The 22,163-nt window shown below is 30.8% G+C and overlaps 1 protein-coding gene across 1 annotated transcript; it reads right to left on the minus strand.

The window, feature by feature from the left end:
• Positions 1–17,018: 17,018 nt before the first annotated feature.
• Positions 17,019–22,039, minus strand: LOC146533855 (uncharacterized). Its single transcript, XM_085194581.1, has 6 exons — positions 21,859–22,039; positions 21,433–21,484; positions 19,443–19,562; positions 18,526–18,665; positions 17,679–17,854; positions 17,019–17,116 (listed from the first exon to the last, which is right to left on the minus strand). The coding sequence occupies exons 1-5, from the start codon at positions 21,937–21,939 to the stop codon at positions 17,684–17,686; spliced, it is 564 nt and encodes a 187-aa protein (XP_085050707.1). The 5' UTR covers positions 21,940–22,039; the 3' UTR covers positions 17,019–17,116; positions 17,679–17,683.
• Positions 22,040–22,163: the final 124 nt, after the last annotated feature.

Genomic DNA, 22,163 nt, shown 5'->3' on the forward strand with positions numbered 1-22,163 from the left:
CAGAATTATATCATGTATATAGGTAATTTTAACACATTAGTCGTCCACTTATTCGTTTTAAAATGTAAAACGATTTCTATTTATTAAACTAAAATCTGTAAAGAATATGAAGCACGTGATCACCAGACTTGAGCTACTGGTCAGTAATTATGACAACCAGTTTTACAATACGACATTGAATTCTAATCATCATTGAACATAATAGTAGGCAAGTAGGTATGTTTAATTAGCACTTACGTTTTTAACATATAACATTTACATGATACAGGCAGATATTTTTTGTACAATTTAAAATCTAGAACTAATTTTATTATTGTTTTACAAAAGAAGAATAGTGTATTTTAATTCTTCGTCATTGCTAGGCAGTTTGCTTATATATAAGGTAAAATAGTTCTTCTATCTTTTTTCACTTCACGCTATATTTTAGACATAGCAGGGTAGGCAGAGAAAATCCGAGAACCTAGTGTTAAGACACTCCGTTCCCATTAGGACACTTGCGCTACTCACTTTCCGCCGAATTTTGGAGTTGATTACGTGTTAAGTTGGGAAATTCAACGCTGCGCTTTGTCTCGTTACTAGAGCCAAGAATTGAAAATATTAAATATTGCATTTCCTCGAGTGGGAATTGAACCCACAACCTGTCGCGCTTACAGATATACGCTTGTGCCCTTGCGCCACGGCTCCTAAATATTAAAATAGCTAGAAAGAAATAACTACCATATCAGAAGATAGTTGTTGTTTTCAAGGCAATGAGCGCAGTCTAAGGTATGATAGTTCGGTAGGTAATCAAATGATGCATAGTAATTGATATTATTTACATTTAATGCGACTGTTAAGTGACTGCTTTTAAACGATATACTTATTTACTTAAAATAAGTGCAATTTATAAAAATTGGCAAGCTTAATTAAATCATTTAGCTGAAATGAACTAAATAGATACAAATATAAGTTGTTTTTTATTTTTATTCCGTGATATACCTATAGATTACCAATTTTCAGCTTTTTTAAATTTCTATTGTATGTTATAACTTCATAATTCTAGTTGAAGGTAAGGTAGTGTTTTGATTATCTGACGAATTTTATTGGACTTATAATATAGATCTTTCTTGTGTTCCAAGGACAAAAGATTTCATACCTTAACTACTTCTTGAGATAGACAGATGTACAACAAAGTGATTGTATATTTTCCGGTTCCGTTTTTTGTTTTCATACCTCTACGACACGGAACCCTAAAACAGTATAAGGTTAATATTTATTTTGTATATAAAGCTTTACAAAGGTACTGAAATTACATTTGTTCTAAGTTCCAATGTTTCTTTTAGTCTATATAGATATCTAGAACCTATTACAAACGGCAGCGAAAGGTAATAAATTGGTAAGTACTTCATAAATGGAGTTTATATTTAAGTAAGCACGTAGATGCTCGACAATTTAATAATTACTTAGTATAAACTATACAGAATACACATAAGGAGATAGGAAAAAAATATGCTTACAGCCAATGTATTTTGGAAAAAATAAGAGTTCAAAATGTATAAGTTTTCTGTTAGGAAAGTAAATATTTAAAATTTATTTTTATATTTCATAACAATTTTTCTTCTAAAAGATAATACATAAAATCACGACGTCAGCTTTAGTGTTTGAACAACAGTTTTAGCTTTTACATAAATGAACGTACCTACCTCAATTGGTTCAATAGACTACCGCTATTGTGGAGAGCGTTACATCACGGCGGATAGTGAGTGACGCCGTCAGGGCCGCGTCCCTGACCACGGTCAATGGCAGTGTTTGAAGGTGCCCTCCAAACGCGACGTTCACTGCATTCCTACTACCTGCCTTTTAGGTAGTTGTTCAGGTCAGGTATATGAAAGATGTTATCTATTAAAAATACTTACCTACTTATAAGTAGATAATTTTATGGATTACTAACAATATTCTTTATAAAGAAATAATATTCTTTATAAAGAATATTGTATCCATAAAATTTTGTGAGTTAAATCATTATGTTTACACATTTGTTTGCTGGTAATGGATACAATGAAAATAATTTATTGAAGGCAGATTAAAATTTGTCTGACATTATAAGTCCTATTAATTAAATGTTTTATTTTTGAAAAAACGTAGTAGTTAATATATGCGATGTAATTTTACATTGACTAAGAATAAATTGTAGTTGATAATATACACTATATTTTTTTATAAATAAAACAGTTAAAGACTAAACGCCAAAAATTTATATGTCAATGACCTCGACTTAGGAGTTTCAAGGCTGATTTAAAAAACGATTCAACCAACCGCAAGCCTTATGTTAAAAGCAGGTTTTTTGTCTATTATTATAAATGTTAATATCTTAGATACAGGTAAATGGTTTAATTTTATATTTAATTTAACAACCTTGGTAGTGATAAACTATAAATAAGTACTGCTATTAAGTCTACATATTATCAAAAATTGTTAGGTTAATTTATATCAAATTGTTTTAGAAACAATATATTATCATTATAACAATACATATAGAAATAGCCAACCATTGATAGCCAAAGCGTTAATACAATTTTCTTTAATGTACTCATAGACAATATTAGTAGTATTTAGGGTTCCCAAACCTTCCAGATTGCCCGGGAGACTCCGGTAATAATGGTTAACCTCTCGACCTCCCGGAGAACAATTATTTTTCCGGTTTTTCAAAAAAACCTTGTCCTGAATTGAAAAAAATGGTCACCTTTGGACTTTATTCTTTCCATTCCTGTCTCTAATGCTTCATGCTTTGAGCAAGTATGGAGCAAGGACAGAAACCGAAAGAGTATTTCTTTAGTAAAAGCAGAGTTACAAGTACTAACAAACTTAGATTTTTCATGTAAAACTTTTATGATTTTGTGGTGAAAAGCCGACAAATATTAGATGCTGCTCGAAAACAAAACAAATATAATATTTAAAAAATAATAACCGATTTTCTTTCAGCAAACCCCAAAACATACAATTCTCCCGGGTCTCCTAAAAGGACCACTTTCGAGAGTTGGCAACCCTAGTAGTCTTATTAATGCACTTCACTCACTTGTATATTGATTTGTATGGATTGGGCGGAACGCCAAATTTTTATTGCTCTGGGAATTGACTTTGAGTGTATTGTACGGGTACAACTTACAACATAATATACCTGTTGTGTATTTTAAAATGCTCATGTTCGTATAAAATGTCTTAGAACTTCCAATACACACAGGGACTTTAGTATAAATTTTCTCAAAAATAAGTTACTTATTACTTTAATCTTATTATTCTTTTCTATTCTTAACAAGCTCTATCTTTGTAATGTTCTGTAAATTATAACAGATTATATAGGTTAAATGATATCAATTTATGGTAGTTTTTGTTATGTTTATTGGCAATTATTTTTTATTCACATATTAGTTTATTTATTATTATTGCACACTACTAGTGACAAGACGAAGTCACTATTGAAATACACAAAAAATATATAAATAATAAAGAACAAATATAGACCAATGACGCTCTTACCGTTAATTTGAGACTAGTTGCAGGTTCCCTTAGACTGAACACTAATGTAGACTGCTTAAACATAATGCACAAACGCTTATGAAATGCATATTGATAAAAATACTGTTTGATATAATTTTTAAATAATAATCTATAATATAGATTATCGAAGGACATCGAATATGTACTGTATATAATATGTAATTATCACATATTATGTACGGCACACATTTGTTTAATTAATATTAATGCGTATTCTTTGAGTTCATAAAAGGAATTTCTTGTAATAATCAGATACAGATATTTATTTATTTTACGTAATCTATAGCCGTAATGAAAATTCCAATTCACGAAACAAAATTATAAGCCCTTAGAAAACATTCGGCACTTTATTTACCTAAGTCGGAATGCAAGTGCCGTTATTACAACAAAAATAACATGCTTCATTATGTAATATTCAATTAAATTTTGGCACAAGCTCCAGGGAACTGTTGAAAGTGATTGAAGATTTATAAATTTCTCGATAGAAATAAATTCTTTGTCGTTGAATGTTATATCAAAGTAAATTATTCTAGTAATTAATCAAGTAGCATATTAATATTTGCATATATTATTCATTATTCAATAGTCAATTAAGTCCTCAAGTAATAATAATAATAATTACTTTGATAATATGTTTACATTTTGTTTAGGTTGACGCTGTATGCCGGTCATAGCAGGGTAGGCAGAAGTAACCTAGGAATGTAGTGTTCGCAAATGTACGCTTCATTCTTATTAAGACAAGAATTGAAAGCATTGCGTGTTTTCCCTCGACTTTAGAGCGAAGAAAATCAAAATATTAAATACTTCATTAATGGCCTCCGTGTGTCTCAATATGTCTGGCGTCAAATGTTACAAATATACTAAATTTCAAATATCTAAACATATATTTTTATTAAATAAAAGCAAAGTAAACGTCACTTCCGTTTAACTTTTTATAAACTTTATGATAGAGAAAAATAATGAACGATTAAGTGTATAGATAACAAAGTACTTCTGTACGAGCATAGTTACTTACAGGCGAACATAAAAAAAAATATGTAAAAATATATTAAATATACGTACGGAATTCCACTTTTACGGTACAGTAATTGATTTATCTAAAAAATATATGTTATCAACATTAACATAAAAATATCTAGATATTTTTATATATGTCAATGGTTATCAATAATAAAAAGTTTATTGATTTTTTTTCTTTATATTTTTGACTAATGTATTGAACTTATATAAGATAAGAAGTAAGCACATATAAACAGTTTAAGTACTAATATTTTAAACTTTATAACAATGAATTTATTATAAAATATTATAATTAATACATAATTCATTTTATAATTATGTTATAAAATAAATTGCGCATTTAATCCCCGGCAGTGCTAGAACGTAGTGCATTTAAGATAAACAAGTTGCAGTCGATACGAGCTACTGGGCGATAAGCGGGCGGGCGAGGGCGCGGTGCGGGGGTGGGGAAGAGTTGTCACTGCATGCTAGAGGTGACATTCAGCGGTCATTGAACTCGTCGGCCTTGGTGTTAACGTCATAATGGCTGAGTGAACTCTGCTGGTGCATTTAAATTTTAAAGTGTTGTATTAACGTTCCTTCCTGTGGGTAATTTTATTAAGTTAAATTTTAAGTAAAATACATATATAAAAATTTTCAGATAACTGTGAGCCTTTTTATTTTTGTCATGGTACAAAATTGTAATTTTAAATTCAATTTAATTAAAAATGTAAGATAAACACCCTTAACGTGTCCAATACAGGCTATAAATAGTTTGCTCCAATCCTATAATATTAAAACTTACGCATAGTGCGTTATGTACAAGTTTGTAATTATCGCCCATTTAGAAATGTGATGGATGGCGGAACCTAACGCCGAATTTTCTTATCCATATTGGCTTATTTATAACAATTTACTTGAAATTTACTTTGAGTGTTTTTTTTACTTTAACATAGTATATATTATAATAATCCCATAACGATTGAAAGAAATCAGACTTAGGGTATACTAATAATGCTTTAAACGCACATTATGCATTTAAAGTTTAGTTTACCTAGGTAGGTAGCTTCATCGCGCCAAGAATTTTTATGTTTATTCAAAGAAAATTTTCAACATAGTAAACAACATATTCTTGTGTTTATAAATCAATATTAATTGACTATGTTTCTTACATATTATTTTTAATTATACTTATTACATTTTATAGATAATATTATGTATATTATTATAACAGTGGCTTACTTATTTAGATATATAATATAATATTGATAAAATTTAAATGGTATCTATATCTAAAACATTAAAAAAAATAACTATTACATAGGTACTTACTTCAATTGCAATAATAACAGAAAACAATTAAAGTATCAACCTTGAACAGTTATTATTTTAATGTGTTATTGTTCAAAACAATTATCATTCATTACTTTCTAGTAGTAGTAGTCTTCTATTCTGTTGTTTTTACTATTTTTAATGATGGTTATGTAAGATTGAATTGTTTCGCAAATTATTTGACCCCATTATCGTGCAGTTGGCAAGTGTCTGACCGTATATGGAAAATGAATGAATGATATAATAGCACAAAAGCAGAAGGGATCTGAAGGAGAACATAAACTGTGTAGCAAAGAAAGCCATACTGTATGAACGAGAATCGTCTGGCGGCAGGCGTCTTCGTCGTCTTTACAAGCTGCTCACTCCGAGGGGGGCATTATTTTATAATAAAATATGCTTTAGTAGTGCAATATTATTAATTATCGTATCTTTTTCTTAATTAGAGGTGAGGCCATTCGTGGCGCAGGGGCATAAGTGTGTGACTGTAAAAGCGAACCCACAACCAGTCGCGTTTACAGTCACACTTTGTGCCCCTGGCCTCTAGGATATTACGTAATAATATTTAAACGAAGAAATTAATTATTTTCATTTTTCTTCTCATGTAAGACTTATTGAGTGGAAAGCGGAGAACGGGCTCTTATTTCTCGTAATTGACATTACTATGTGATCGTACGTACACATCTGGTTACATTAACAAAAAAGTTAGGCCAGTAAGTATGTAAAGTCTGCTTAGTTTATCTAGAGATATTTCCATGCAATGCCCTATTTTTCAGGGAAAAATTGAGGGCAGCAAGCCACGTGGCAGATCCGTCATGGGTTGGACAGACCAAGTGAATGCTGTCCTCAATGGTCCTCTCTACGAGTGTACCAGGCAGGCAGCGAACCGCGTAGAATTGCGTCGGTCTGTGTAGCGCACCACCAACCTTTAAAATGACGACCACGACCGCTCTGTCAAGAACGAAACGACACAGAAGAAGTTTATCTAGATATTTCTTTTGAAAACAGTGTTAATTGCAAGTAAATACTTACAGATATTGAATAAAAATAGAAAATAATTTAATGTTTCAAATTTGTTTTCTTTTATGAATAATAAACATTATTCAGTACTTAGGGAATCGTTCGTGGAAGTTGCAAAAGGGAGTGAGGAAGGAGAGAGGGGTGGAAATGCAGTAAGGGCATTACTTAATCTATAGGGGGTGGCCTTGCGCTCGGGAGTCCGGGCCGTTGCCGGGTAACGGAGGGAGCTTCGCCGCCCTGCTAAACATTACCATTAGTAATTTAATACTTACTTTTTAGTACTTTTCTTCCTTCTCTATTTACATATACCAGTATTTATATGATGAAGATGACTAATTGAACATGGTTAATTTTGAATGAACTTAAAATGAATGTAATATTCTATCTATTTCTTTTTTACATATCAGCTTCACGCTGTATCCCGCACATAGCAGGATAGGCAAAGAGAACCTCGTGTTAAGACACTCCGTATCCCACTTACAATTAGTTCTAATGTTATTCATAATTAAATAAAAAGTATGTAAAATATGCAATTTACTTTAATATTCACATTTATTTTTTTGAGTTACCATAGTAGAAGATAGAGGCACGCGTAGCCGGTCGTCTAGGAAACGGTTGGAGGTAAAAAGTATATTTTAGCTGTGTCATAGATAACACGTGAATGTCTAAAGTATCGATCCATGTAAAGTGTTACAGTTGAACTAATCATTGAAATATCTAATTCAATTAAAAATATTCATTAAGTTCATATTGATATTTTTGAATATTATTTTTTTTTTGTTGGAAAGTGAGAGTGATGAGTCTTAGTTTATAAATTTAGAATCTAAATATATTCATACGAGTACATGATTCTTTTTTCTGAAACCTGCAACAAGTAAAGATAATAAAATAAAATAAAAGTAGTAGTTGTATTGTTTTATATTTATAAGTTTACAACTTAGATATTTATGACACAAAAAAAATTAACGTTACTTTAATCTTCTTTTTTTAAAAATCTGTTTTCACATTGACACTAGGTTTCTTTTTCTATAAACGAGAAAAAAACTTAGAAAGTTTTCTGTACGACTGTTCTATTAATTTTAGAATGAAAGAGTTGTATCTTATTTAACGACAAAGAATTTTAAATCATTGGATATAGCAATAAAAAAATATATGGTCCTAAAAAAATATACTTTATTCTCATTTACTTATATTAAAAATTATTTCCGAGGCAGACGTGGCGCAGGTACGCGAGGGAGTGACTGTAACGCGACGGTTGTGGGTTCCATCCCCACTCATTTTCATTTTTTCGCTCTGGCACCAAGGCTAAAAGCAAGGCACATCACGCAATGTTTTGAAAAATGCGTTGGCATTTGTGGAACGGAGTATCTTAACACTAGGTTCCCTCTGCCTACCTTGCTATGTGCGGGAAACAGCCTAAAGTTGAATTAAAATTATTTCCTAATTACATTTACATTGTAAGAACAGGGCGCGTGCAGTATACACGTGGCGCCTAAGTACTTATATTTACTTGTGTATAAGCACGCATCTAAAACTAGCGATTTGGATTTGAAAGGTCACATCGCTCTGACTTGATTTGCTGAATACATTTTTGAAACAACTAAAATAGAGTTTCTATTTGAAGGATTAAAAGATGTTGTTAGAAGTGCCTTTTGGCATATATAATACAAACATAAACATTATACGAAGTGTAATGGAATTGCTAGCTTTACGAGAGCTCATATTGCATGAGTGCGGACGGCCCCATATGCATTTGAGTCTGAAAGTTGAGTTCGTGCATGCTAATATACAAGTTATGAATAACGTTCAAAGTAGATAATTGCTTCACGAACCCTCACATTCGAAGCATCGGTAGACTAATCTGTAACTACGGTAGTAACAAGCTAAAACTGTATATTTATATAGAGGGGGCAAAGGGCAAATATTCTCTATAAATACGAGATTGTAGATCACTATTTAATGATGTGCATAAATATACTACTTATCTATATATATCTATATATATAAAAGGACTTGTCCTCACTGACTGAGGTAAGACGCACGCACAGCCGTAACCGCTGTGCGTAGAAATGTGAAATTTGGACAGATGTTTATTTTTGTAACGGACACCCACTAAGAAGGAATTTTGAAAAAAAATAAATCCTAAAGGGATGAAATAGCAGTTGAAAGTTTGTAAGGAAAAGTCTTTAAATCGGCATCAGTTTTTACAAAATTTTAAATTCAGACTCTTAAAAATATTTCATTGAACGTATTCAGCTCTAAACTGAAAATATTTTCATAAATATTTGTAGTTCAAGAGGTGAAGCCGCCCAGGTCGGCTAGTTAAATATAAAATAGGGAACGTATTAAATGCACTTATCTATGCTGTCTAAAATCCTAGTGCTACAGATAGTGCCTATAAACATAGGTACCAGGATAAATGTATGTGTGGTATATATATAATGTAAACTTATATGTTTACATTTGAGACTGAGAACAATACTTATTATAGTTACTAATTGATAGTATTGTAGACCTTGAGAAGATATAAGTGTATATAAACATTTTGTACATAAAATCTATTATCAGAATATCTAAAATGATTAAAATAAAATGAAAAATGAACTGATATTCCTTTTAAATGTGCTTTATATAAAAATAAAAACTCGAATAATTAAATAGATGACTTTATGTGATACAGGAATGTTAAGTAATACTAGAAGCACGCTCGGTGTATTTGTTAGCAATATTATTATATACTAATCTATCAACATTTTATATAGAACATTTCTTTGCATATTTCTTGCAGTTCTTATGCATTTTCTAGGTATACACTGTAAACTATTATATCTATAGCCGTATAAAATGAATAGAACATGAATGTTTATCAAAATAATTATGACAGTCACGTTGCACTTCATGTACTATTGAAATAACATAGTATACCTACGCTTACATATTACAGGTATCTAAGTAATTTTATTATCTATTCAATGCTGAGTATAGGTATTATATTATCAATTAAGGAGGTCAAATTAACTGCGCAAATAGCATTTAATTATTCTTATATGACAATGTATGCATTTTATATGCATATTTTTATATGTACATAATTATGTATACCTACTATATTTTATTTATTCTTCATGATGCGGAATACACCTGCACAGAGTGGGATAGGCAGGGGGAATTTAGGAACCTAGTGTTAAGATACTTCGTTCTTATTATCATACCGAGGTTAATGAAAATATTAAATATTTCATTTCCTCGACTGGAAATCGTCATGTCATCAATGTTATCAACGTATTGTATAAATTAATTTTTAACAAAAAGAAAAACCGACTTCTAACAACGAACTAAAAAGTGAAAAATAATTATATAAAGATTTTGTAATTTTCAAGTCGGTGTCAAACTAATGCTACAACACCTTTACTACGGGTGAATTCGGAACCTCCCTTTTTTGAAGTTGGTTGAAAATGAGAATATTCTCTTTTTTGAGATTGGTTATAAAGAAATGCAACGATCAGGAATTTCACCTCTGACATCAATTTAAAAAGTTTTTGCTTGTAACTATTATAGTATAATCATTTTTTTACCAAAAAAAAACAAACTTTCTCAATTTTCACCGGATTCCATAATCGGAACCTAACCAAACTTACACCAAATTATCCTTGAAGTGTATCCTTTCAAATAAAAAAAGAATCATCAAAATCGGTCAGCGCGGCATTGAGTTATTCGGCTATAAAATCGGTTCACCCAGTCAAAAGTTATGAGGTAACAAAAAAAAAAAAAAAAAAAAAAAAAAAAAAAAAAAAAAATAGAGTCGAATTGATAACCTCCTTTTCTTACAGAAGTCGGTTAAAAATGGGGTAGAATAATAATTAGAAATAATTCTGATTATAAAGGTCAGTATTTGAAAATAAACAGATATAGTAAGGAAACAGTTATATTTCAAATATATGTAGGTATTATGTGGGCTGTGGCGAGGGGATTGCAACATAGTGGCAAATACATGCAAAGTGCCGGCGAGCGAGGCGGTCGGCGAATATTACCATGCAGAAATAAAGTGGAATATTGAAAATAGCACACTGACATACTCGTATAATACTCGTATAATCGTTTACTGTGATGTCCACTAGTTTATATCATGTCAGCAGTCTTTATCCGTAAAACCTAAAATAAGAATTTTTGAATGTGTTTCTAGATGCTGCAATCGTGATTGAATCTTGCAGGATCGTTGAAATCTCGATAACGATTTGGAAAATCGCCAACACAACAAATGTCTAGTAAAGGACCTAAGTCACTACAAAACAATCTATTTCATCATTAAAAATATATAATTATTTTAAGATTGTAAGATTGTGAGGCCAGTCGTGGCGCGGGGGTACAAAGTGTCCTGTGACTTGAAAGTGACTGTAAACGCGCCTGGTTGGGGGTTCGATCCCCATTTGGCTCCAAAATTCGGAGTGTCTTAACACTTGGTTCCCTCTGCCTACTCTGCCGTGTGCGGGATAGAGCGTGAAGCTGATTTTTTATATATGTAATATTTAAACGTGGTCAGTCCGTTCGACGGCCTCAAGCCGGGGTTAAAGCAGTGCTCGCAATTTTTTCAGGTACTAAGTATCCTCTTCTTAAACCATCTGATGTCAGATTCCTCAGGTTTGAAAAAAACCCCGTGGCCTCACCACAAGCAATCTCGGATTTCCGGCACTAAATTTTAACGATAAAATCCACGCATGTGGCCATTAATTCATAAGTTTAAACATATTTCATTAAATAATATGCGTTAACAATACTACGTGCGTCTAGATTATGTAGGAGTACTGCACGTGCATTTACGTTTACGGTTTACGGTTATCAGGTACCTACGTAAACGTAATGTAAACGGTTTTATACTAACCGTAACGTGACGTTTATGTGAAAGTCGTATATTTTGGTGATAAATGAAATTCTCATTTCATCAAACCTACTTACGATTAACAGATTTATTTTTTTAACATTTTTAAAGTGTATACTCGAAAAATATTTTTAAAGTGTATACTAAAGTGTATGTACACACTTAGGAAAAAAAAATACTTATTTAGAAAACGTCTAAAAAATTGGCCGTAGCGGGGGTTTTTTAAATATCTTGCGCCCTTTGTCTCGAAAATCAATAATTCCTATAGAAATTGTATCATTTATTGTTTTTTGTAGTTGTGCGATTATTTTAATAAATTTTTATATTTTTTTTATTACATTGATTTTTTGTAGTAGAGTCGTAGAGCGCAGAGAAAGCGATAACGATTGCATGCAAATTTAAAATGATATAATACCTACTTAATAAGAGGTTATGCAATTATAGATATACGCAAAAATAAAGTTTTAAATACTTACATTTCATTTTCACATTTGTTGTATTTATTGTAAATATGAAGACAATTTGAATTTTATAACATAAAGTGTGAGTAAGCGAGTGTGAACTTTACAGGTGTTCAATTTCACATTCACTATTGATTTGCAATCAACGTTAGGTTTACAGCGGGTGTAAGTTTTTTTCATATATACCTATACCTTTTGAAAACGTATTTAAATTGTGACAAATTCAATTGTATATGTTTCTATTGGGTCTAACTACTGCATGCTGCATCATGGAGAGTATCTGTTCTGTCTACTTTTTAGTTTCACATAAGTATGTTGGCACAATTAAGTAATTGTGCCTATAATAAAAGCATATTTAATATAGTATATCTAATAAAAATGTTAGAGAAATTTAATAATCAGCTTCACGCTGTATCCCGCACACAGCAAAGTAGGCACAGGGAACCTAGTGTTAAAACACTCCGTTAACCATTTTCTGCCGAATTCTTGAGGCATTGCCTGTTGAGAGGCAAAACTCAACGCTGCACCATACAATATAATAGAGAAATTTAATAACGATTAACATCTTTAAAAACTATTTCGAATTCTATCTGCATCGCAAATTGGCACGTGTGCTACGATTAAGTAAATGTTTTTGAATCATCAAAAATCACCGTATCAGATATATGATATGGTGTGTTTATAATATTAAATTACATTATTAATAGATTTTGTAGATATTCAATTCCTCAGAACAATGTCTAAATGTAATACAATAAAATTATATTAAGCAATGAATCAATACTGAATTGTAATTTATGTAGTAGAAACAATAGTCTTGGAATATATTATAATTCAGTTCAAGCTTTTCGAATCTCTCAATGTAGTTTCTCTATTTTCGGAACTTCTCAGTTGGATTTGTTAATTTTAATTTCAATAACAACTTTGTTTATTTTTCAATTTTAGTTTATTTGAACTGTAACGCGTGGTTACAATAATGAATAATAATATTATTACAATAAATATTTTGAAAATTGTATTATAGATTAATTTTAATAACTTTTCTTGTGTAGGTACTACAATATATACTTCGTTAGTATATTGATATTACATAAAATATATACTTGTAAACATTTGGTATATATATATTATAGTAATCTCTAAAATGAACAATATCATTTGTTCTCCACTTTTCACGCTCATATAGGCCTTTTAAGACGCAGAGATTACCACCATACTTTGTCTAGACATATCAGGGTGGACACAAATATTTAAGCTAGTAATATAAGTAGATAATATTAATAATAATATAAATTCATTAAAAATTCACACAGAATATTGTATAGATAAATAAATATATAGAGAAATTGACCTTGGGTGAAATTGTTAGATACACGATGTAAATAAGCATCAGCACACACGCCCCACATGATCGTTTGGCTCTGCAACAAGTATGCTGTTGATTAATGATAATGATTAATGATCGTTAAACCTTTTTATACGTGTTATATTTATTTATCACGACCTAAGAAGTTGTAGGTCAGGTCACAGCAAAAAAATAAGATCTAAGTATAATTTTATGCATACATTATAGTTTAATTATAGCACTACCTATATTTGAAGCTGATTTATAGGTTTATAGGTTAGCTCTTCTCTTTTTTTATTAAATCATTAACCTAAGCCAGCTCTTTATGGTTGACTTGCGAAATAATGCATGGATATCTTAGAATCCTTGTCTTAGTCGAAATATTTTATTTACAAGTATTTATTTAATAATCAACTTAAATATGTAGACAATTTGAATTTTAATGCTATGAATGTTTTCAGTTTTGTCCCTTTGATAAAAGCAATAAGACATTCAATGGAGTTTCTAAAATTTAAAGATTAGGCACTCGTACCGATAATATTGGATAGTCATAACATCAGTTAAAACACGATTTATTGGTATCATTTAAAGTTGTCTTTGATTAAAAATACCAGTATCACCTTTTGCAATTAGTCAAGATTGTCTGAATATTAAACTTGAGTAATTTGAGCAGATACAGTAATTAGATTATTAGTTTTTAATTCCATTAACTCGGGTCTTGCACTTAGAACGTCAAATCCATAGATCTCGTTATTATTCTAACAACAATCGGATTATATATCAAGAAGTAATTAAGTCATTTTTCCATTTTTTTTTAATAGAAATGTTTAATATCTGATTAGGTTATGCAGCAAATTTGTAACTTTTGTTGTTAGCTTAGCTGAGCTCCTAAAAGCATTGACGTAAGTAAACTACAACTGCAATGACCCATCACCTATCGTGTCAAATGATATCAGTGTCATATATAATTCCTGGATATATCATACGAACAAAAAATTAATTTATTTTTATTTTAAATTAATTTTAATAAAAAAAACATTACAAATGAGAGAGAGAGAGAGAGAGAGAGAGAGAGAGAAAATTTACCTTCATGGGAGCACGACATTTTGGACGTCTAGGTCTGTTCAGTACTATTACAGTAAGTACATATTATTAGAAGACATAAATAGAACACTGACCTTCCTTAATATAATCTGTATATATCCGAGGTGTTTGCTCGGCTTCCCTGTCACGGTCGTGTCACGGAAACTAGACTTGCGTTAAGATTACATGTTCATTTTGCATTTCTTTTACATTGAATACAAAATCCACATAGAACCACATCATACAAATTACAAAATGTTCCAATTTTTTTATATTAGATTAGATATTAAAAGTAATTTCATCTAAATAATCTTTACATTTTTTACACTTTATAATGACTTGTGATATTCTAGCTATCTAATAATTAATTTCTCTAGTTTGCTCCTAAGAAATAGTACCTAAATAGTATGTAAGTTTAAATTGACATATTTACATGACATAGACGATTTGACTATGGAGGAATATAAAGCAGATTTTTCCCTCAGATCCCAACAGAATAATTTCAAGGTCGGTTTGGATCAATAAACGTACATACAATGATTTATAAAAAATATATAACCTATTAATTTAGTTATAATGTGTATAGCAGTCAAAACCGTGGTAATTTTTTTCTTCTTCACGCTGAATTTCGCTTACAGCAGGGTAGGCAGAGGGTATGTAGTGCTAAGACATACTATTCCCAACTTTCTGCCGAAAACTCGAGTGAGAAACGCTTTGCCGTGACACCAGACCGAAGGAATGAAAAACAATATTAAATATTTCATCTCCGCGAGTGGGAATCGAATTCACAATCTGTGGCGTCTACATTCACACGCTTGTGCCCTTGCGCCACGAGTGGCCTCAATCCAAAAACAGGTTGAACAGACAAACTGACCTTATTAACACCTCATTGGATGTATGTATTCAAACCAAGGTAACACGCAAGTCTCAAAATGTTCGCATCATGTTTGCCACCAAAACGCATGTCTATATTATCCCCTTTCAGGTCCAAAATCTTCTTGAGTCTATTCCAAAAGCCATTCGGAAATCTGATGCATTCTTCTCGCTAATATTACCGTATCGTAGAGGCCATCGTGCATAGTGGCACAAACGCCTAACTGTAAAGGTGACGGTTGTGGGTTCCATTCCGGATGAGAAAAAAAATCCTCGCTCTGGTAAATATTTGCGCTATTCAATGTCTCGAGAATTCGACGGAAAGTTGGGAACTGAGTGTTTTAAGGTTAATACTAGGTTTCCTCTGCCTATCCTGTTGTATGCGGGTAGGGGGCGTGCAGCTGATAATAAGTTGTTTTAAGTAATAAATTAAATAAAATAATTTAATTATATAAAAAAAGAATTTAATAGTTTATAGAAACATAGAAACCACCAGAAAAGATATAGAGATAAAGAAATATAAATTATTTACATGGTTATACCGTAGATTTGTTTAAAATTGTTTAGTGAACTTGGGCGTATCTAGAGATATTTTCCAAAGGGGGCCTAGACTTTAGATTTGAACTGAATTTTTTGTTAGTGAAATATAGGAAGTAAAATTCTAAAATAAATAAAAAAGGGAATTAGGTATATTTTATCTATATACCTACAGATGTAACATTGTATGTCTGTACATATTCTGTCTCATCTGTATGAACTCTTACGTTATGCTATTAAAAACCTCAAATATTTATCTTAAAAATAAGTTTAAATAATTTTCTCATACATAAGTAAATAACAAAGAAAATTAAATAAAACTTACCTAACTACTAGTATAGAAAACATAGATAAGTCTTATAAAATAAACATATTGGTTTATCAATTTCTTCCTGACCCCTAATCTATCTCCAATGCACGTGTCTCCAATCTTGGTATATGGATGTGGTATATCTATACACCCAACATAATGTCAAAGTAATTGTGTATACATTGATTCGTCTTACGCATGCCACAGATCTAATTCGAGAGAGCGTATTTCTGTATGTTTTTAGTAACATGAAATTGGTCCAATTTGCCCGGTATTGTATATTTTAAGGCACGTTCAAATGGATGTTATATTTATTAATTTGTCCTATTTTTCGTTATTTGTGAAAATTTGTAGTCGGGTACAATATTTTTTTTAGCCCTGTTTTTAAAAGAAATGAAATATTTCGCGACTGGATTATTCTGATAGGTCTCAGCATCTGTCTTTTCAAAGTTAGTCAACATGATGATAATTTTCTGTTGACAGAAAAAAAACAGTCTAATGTTTGGTACCCTAGCAGCCGAGCTAAACCTTAAGAGATATGAATACAACACTTTTCTTCGACGACCTAAATATTTTTTCTGGAACATCTTATGTCAATATAACTTACTAAAAATACTAAAGATAAAGTAACAAAAAAACAACAACCAGTTTTAAATAAAAAGTTTAATAATAAGTAAAAAGATTATAAAGTAACCAGTAACAGTAGTTAGTTATTATTTATGACCAATTTACATACTTGACGCCACCTGAAAATAATAGAGAAATCAATATGTTAATATTGCAAAATAAATGCAAAAATATAATTATAGAAGCGTAATATGGAAAATGTACATTTGCAATAAAAAAATATTATATACAGAGTATTTTTGTCAGCGTCTTAACACTAGGTTCCCTCTGGCTACCCTGCTGTGTGCGGAATGCAGCGTAAAGCTTATTTTGATTTTTTTTTTCTATATAATAATTTAAAAAAGCATTTTTTTAGTTAGAATATTTATTGCGTCTTGTGAAATAAACAATTACACAATTGCGAATGCGTACCTATGTTTTAATGCTGTTAAATAGATACCTCTATGATGAAACATTACGTATTAAATTTCAAAGTATTCATTATAATGGTTTTGTAAGCAGAAATACGATATATCGAAAACGTTTAAAACGTACTAGAATATTAAAAAAATCCTAATTTTCTGAAACTTTTAATTTATTTTTAAAATAAAACGTCAAAATTATTAGCCAATAAAAATTATATTGGTATAATAAATAAATTGTCAGTTAATAAAATTAATTAAATATATACAAAATGTATACCTTTGTTATATTTGAGGGCAATATTTTATCGTGTGTGCTCGATCGCCAGTAGCGCCACAGATCCTGCAAGAAAGTGATCGTAGGATCGGACACTTGACGCGGCCCTTCCTATCTTTTAAACAGTGAGTCGTATACCATACTTCTGGATGACCGTTATTCTTACAGAAGGCACATTCCTGTTTCATGAAAAAAAAAGAAATAAAATAAAAACAGCTTCACGCTGTATCCCGCACACAACAGGGTAGGCGGAGGGAAACGTAGTGTTAAAGACTTCGTTCCCCACTTTCCGCCGAATTCACTAAACGCGAGGCATATGCCTTGGTGCCAGAGTGAGGAAATGAAAATATTGATAAATAAAAATTCATTTCTTCGAATGGGAACTCACAACCGTCGTGTTACAGTCACACCCTTGTGCCCTTACGCCACGTCAGCTCGACGAAAATAAACTGAAATAACAATACATACTCAGGTACATAGTGTACAATAAATAGTACCTACAGTATATTTATATTATTCATTTGGTTTCAGATTGAGCTTTTGTCCTTATTTAGAAAAAAATGCAAAGTGAGAGTAAAAAAGTGAATTTATGTAGGATTCTTCTTGCTGGTGGGTAATGTTAATCACATTAGCACATCTTTGTAAAAACACACTAATTATTATGTTTTTTATTGAATTTAACAAATCAGCTGTTATGAACAGTAAAAAAAAAGGTAGGTACGTACTAAAAAAAGGTACGTACTAACTAAATTATCAAATATGCTTTGCGAAACGAGTATTTTTACAATTAATTGCGTTTTTGTTTGTGTAAAGAATCTAAAAATATATAATAGGTAAATGGAATTTTTACCATGTGTTTTTGCAGCGACGTACGTTGTTGACGAAGCGTGTCTACATATTTCATTAAGAGAGTGAATTGCAGCGGTGACAAGGAAGAAAGTGCTGCTCGTTGCAAGGACATAGCTTTTTCATATTTAGTGTTGATAATATCTGTAAATAATCATATCATTTATTATTATGAAAATATTTTTAATAAAAAAAACAAAGAAATATAAAAAAATTCAGCTTCTCGCTGTATCCCGCATACGGCAGGGTAGGCAGAGGGAACCTGGTGTAAAGACACTTCCATGGCGCAACTGTGTGATTGTAAACGCGACTGTTTGCGGGTTCGATCTCCACTCGAGAAAATGAAATATTTATTTAAATTTATATTTTCATTTCTTCGCTCTGGTGTCGAGGCAAAGTGCGGCGTTCGTTTCCGGCACTCAAAATACAATGCCTTCAGAATTAGTCGGAAATGGGAAAAGATGTGTCTTAACATTAGGTTCCCTCTGCATATCCTGTACTTTCGATTTCATCACAAGTACATAGGTACTAAATTAAAAGACCACTCCAACAAATTACACCGGTTTCTGACAATTTGTATTTTATAAATATTTATTTATTATAGAGCAACTCATGGGCAAATTAGTCCTCGTAATGTTTCTCTCTGTTCTCGTAATTGTGGCGCTGCAGAGACATGTTTAACAGAATACATGCTTAGACAAAGGATGGCACGTTACCAAGCATGCATGCACTAAAAATGACTGAAAATTATAAGGGTGAAAATATACAATATCTTTTTTTTTCAGAGAGCGTTTTGTCTTGTCAGAACAGAGAAACAAGCACCGCGTTTATAGTCCAACGCCAATCCTCTCAGTTTTTAATCCAATATAATATTTATATATTGCACAGTTTAGTAGTCATCATTATCTAGATATAAATTACCGTTTCTATTCTTATTTTCAGCCTTCAGCTTTTCAGTCCTTGCTTTACTGCACTTATTATTTCCCATAGTGATTTGTGCCTCCAAGACAGCGGGGTCTAATTTGACAGCAAGTAAAGCATCTGATAAACAAAAATATTTATATAATATATAACATAATCTCTTATCCATATCCATATCAAGCACTTCAGGACTAACATACAACCTTTGTTTAATATTAAATATACGTATGTACATACCTATACACTAACAACCTAAAGCTATTAAAATTGACATCAAAGACACTACGAGACTAACGTTTTGTCCATACCCACAGGTATATTACGCTTAATTCTTCTCGAATTAATTATTATATAAATTTAATTACAAATATAAATATCATTATTGATAATAGTAGTTTGGAATATAAAATGCTCGGCTAATCAAAAAAAATGGAATAAGAAACTGTTTTTAATATGTAGGTACCTGGACCATTTTTTTTTGCCTCATGACCTTTGTCTAATAGACATTAGAAATAATAATATATATAAAATATCTATTTTAAAAGACCCTCAACCTGTAGAAATGTATGAAATTTTTAGCTACTGTAAACTATGCATACAAATATATACTAAAAACATTATTTATATTAGTGCAGAGATCTTGGAGTGTACTTATATAAAAGAAAGCGCAATATTTTATTTCACGTGCAACTCATAATGTCGTGACACTACGAATATGAGGAGAATGTAAACTTACAATACACTTTACAATGAGATTTTTTCCCGAAAGTGACGACAAAGGATATGGTCATTGTCGTTCTAATATCAGTCGTAAGTACTTATTTATTTACTGGTGTTAATATTCATTTCAGGGCGAAAAACATTAGCCAGATGGTTACCATACTCGAAAAATTAAAAAAATATATATGTAGTAGCTATTGTGATAATTAAGTACACGCAATACCCCCAGAATTCGACAGAAAGTGGGAAACGGAGTGTCCTAGACTAGGTTCCCTCTGCCTACCCCGCTATGTGCGGGATACAGCATGAAGCTGATCTTTTTTTTACTTATTAAAATAATGTAAATTAATTATTGTGACAAAATAATCTACGTAAATTATAATTAGTAGGTATAAAATTTTCCTACATAAAATTCGCAGTAAAACACAAAGAAATTTTCTCTTACAATATTTGACTTTGTCAAAAATAATTGGGAGTTGGAAGCGGGATAAGAAATCGTTAACGTTGCTGCCATGGCAATAAGAATATAATAAAATTTCAATGTCAAACGCTAGCTAAAATATTTTGAGAATTTATATGCTACAAATGGAAAAAATAAAATGGCGGAAGCACTTAATAATATATTTTTTAAATAAGTTATGTATTTTTATTACCATAATACATAAAATATACCATATTTTATTACGAGATATATATAAAACAGTAATAATTAATATTTGATTTATTACTTAACAATTTTTTGCAAGTAACTGCCAATAAGCTTCAGACTTATGCTGTAAGGAAGTTTCATATAAACTATCAACCCCCAAAAACAACCCCTAAGGAGTTGAATATCGCAAATTTCCGTCTTAGTGAGCACTTATATCATATGAGTAACGTCTATACAAAATTTGAGATACCTAGCACTTGTAGTTTCTGAAATTTCATGTAGGTATACTTAGATGAACGACAAATGCAAATTTGTAATTATTTTTTTCTTTGAAACCCCTATTAGGTTTTTTTTCGATTTTTTTTGTTTATTTGCATTGTAAGTTCTCACATTTGAATTTTATACAAAATGCAGCAATCGCTGCATATACATACATACATATCCTCGTGGTTTTTGATATCGTTGGCTTAGAAGCTGATTTTTTATTATTATTTGATGATATGAATAGTCTTGACTTGAGAGGCAAAAACCTACTATATGTAGTTTCATTATCATTGGCCAACAAAAAAAATTTTCTTCTATAAATCAATGATATCTTAGTAAAATCCAATTTTTACTTACCACAATTTTGATCCCTCTTTTCTCGTAATACAGCTAGTTTCGAAAGGGAATTCTGGAATGTTATATATAGGATTACTTATATAAAAAAATATTTTATAATAAACACCTTATTCTACAATAATTGAGTTATTATTATTAAATTCTTAGTTCATTCCTTAATTAATTTCATAGCTATCTACAATTTTATGATATAACTGGTATGACATTCACTTTTCCAAGGTGTATTTTCAAATAAAATCTAAGCTTGATACGAAAAAAACACACATTTTGATTTATAGAAATTAAGTTTTTAAGAAAAATTATTGGTCGTCGTCGTAAAGTGCTAAATCGTATTATAGAAAATTATATAATTCTGCTCAATGTTAACGAGTCGCAAACCAGTTGACCAAACAGCGCTTTGATAATACTATAACAATATATACATACCACGTAGGACAATTTTGGCAATGGTCCTTCTACTTTATTTTCCTTACAAAATGAATGATTAAAAATTATTCTTGTATCCATGCTTATTAGGAAGAGATTAACTATTTTTACTTAAGAGACGATTCGTAACTACTCGAAATAATTACAGGTAAAAGATTTTAAGATGATTAATTCTTTATTTTTATGACTACCTCCATAAATTATGATAATAAAAAAATGATAATAAAACTAAAAACAAATAAAAAAATACCTTCACTATATATATTAACTATTAAGTAAATAAATTCCTAGGTGATAAAATAATA

The sequence above is a fragment of the Heliconius melpomene genome, chromosome 12 (genome assembly GCF_056956725.1).
Source record: "Heliconius melpomene rosina isolate 202511_hmr_F chromosome 12, ASM5695672v1, whole genome shotgun sequence".
NCBI lineage: Eukaryota > Metazoa > Arthropoda > Insecta > Lepidoptera > Nymphalidae > Heliconius > Heliconius melpomene.

What these genes read in the sequence shown, in the direction of transcription:
- LOC146533855 (XM_085194581.1), bottom strand. Translation starts at nt 21,939, where the DNA reads ATGGATACAAGAATAATTTTTAATCATTCATTTTGTAAGGAAAATAAA. An exon ending in TGCCAAAATTGTCCTACGTG is followed by an intron (nt 21,485 to 21,858) that starts GTATGTATATAT and finishes ATAACATTCCAG; the next exon opens with AATTCCCTTTCGAAACTAGC. An exon ending in CGTCGCTGCAAAAACACATG is followed by an intron (nt 17,855 to 18,525) that starts GTAAAAATTCCA and finishes TTCATGAAACAG; the next exon opens with GAATGTGCCTTCTGTAAGAA.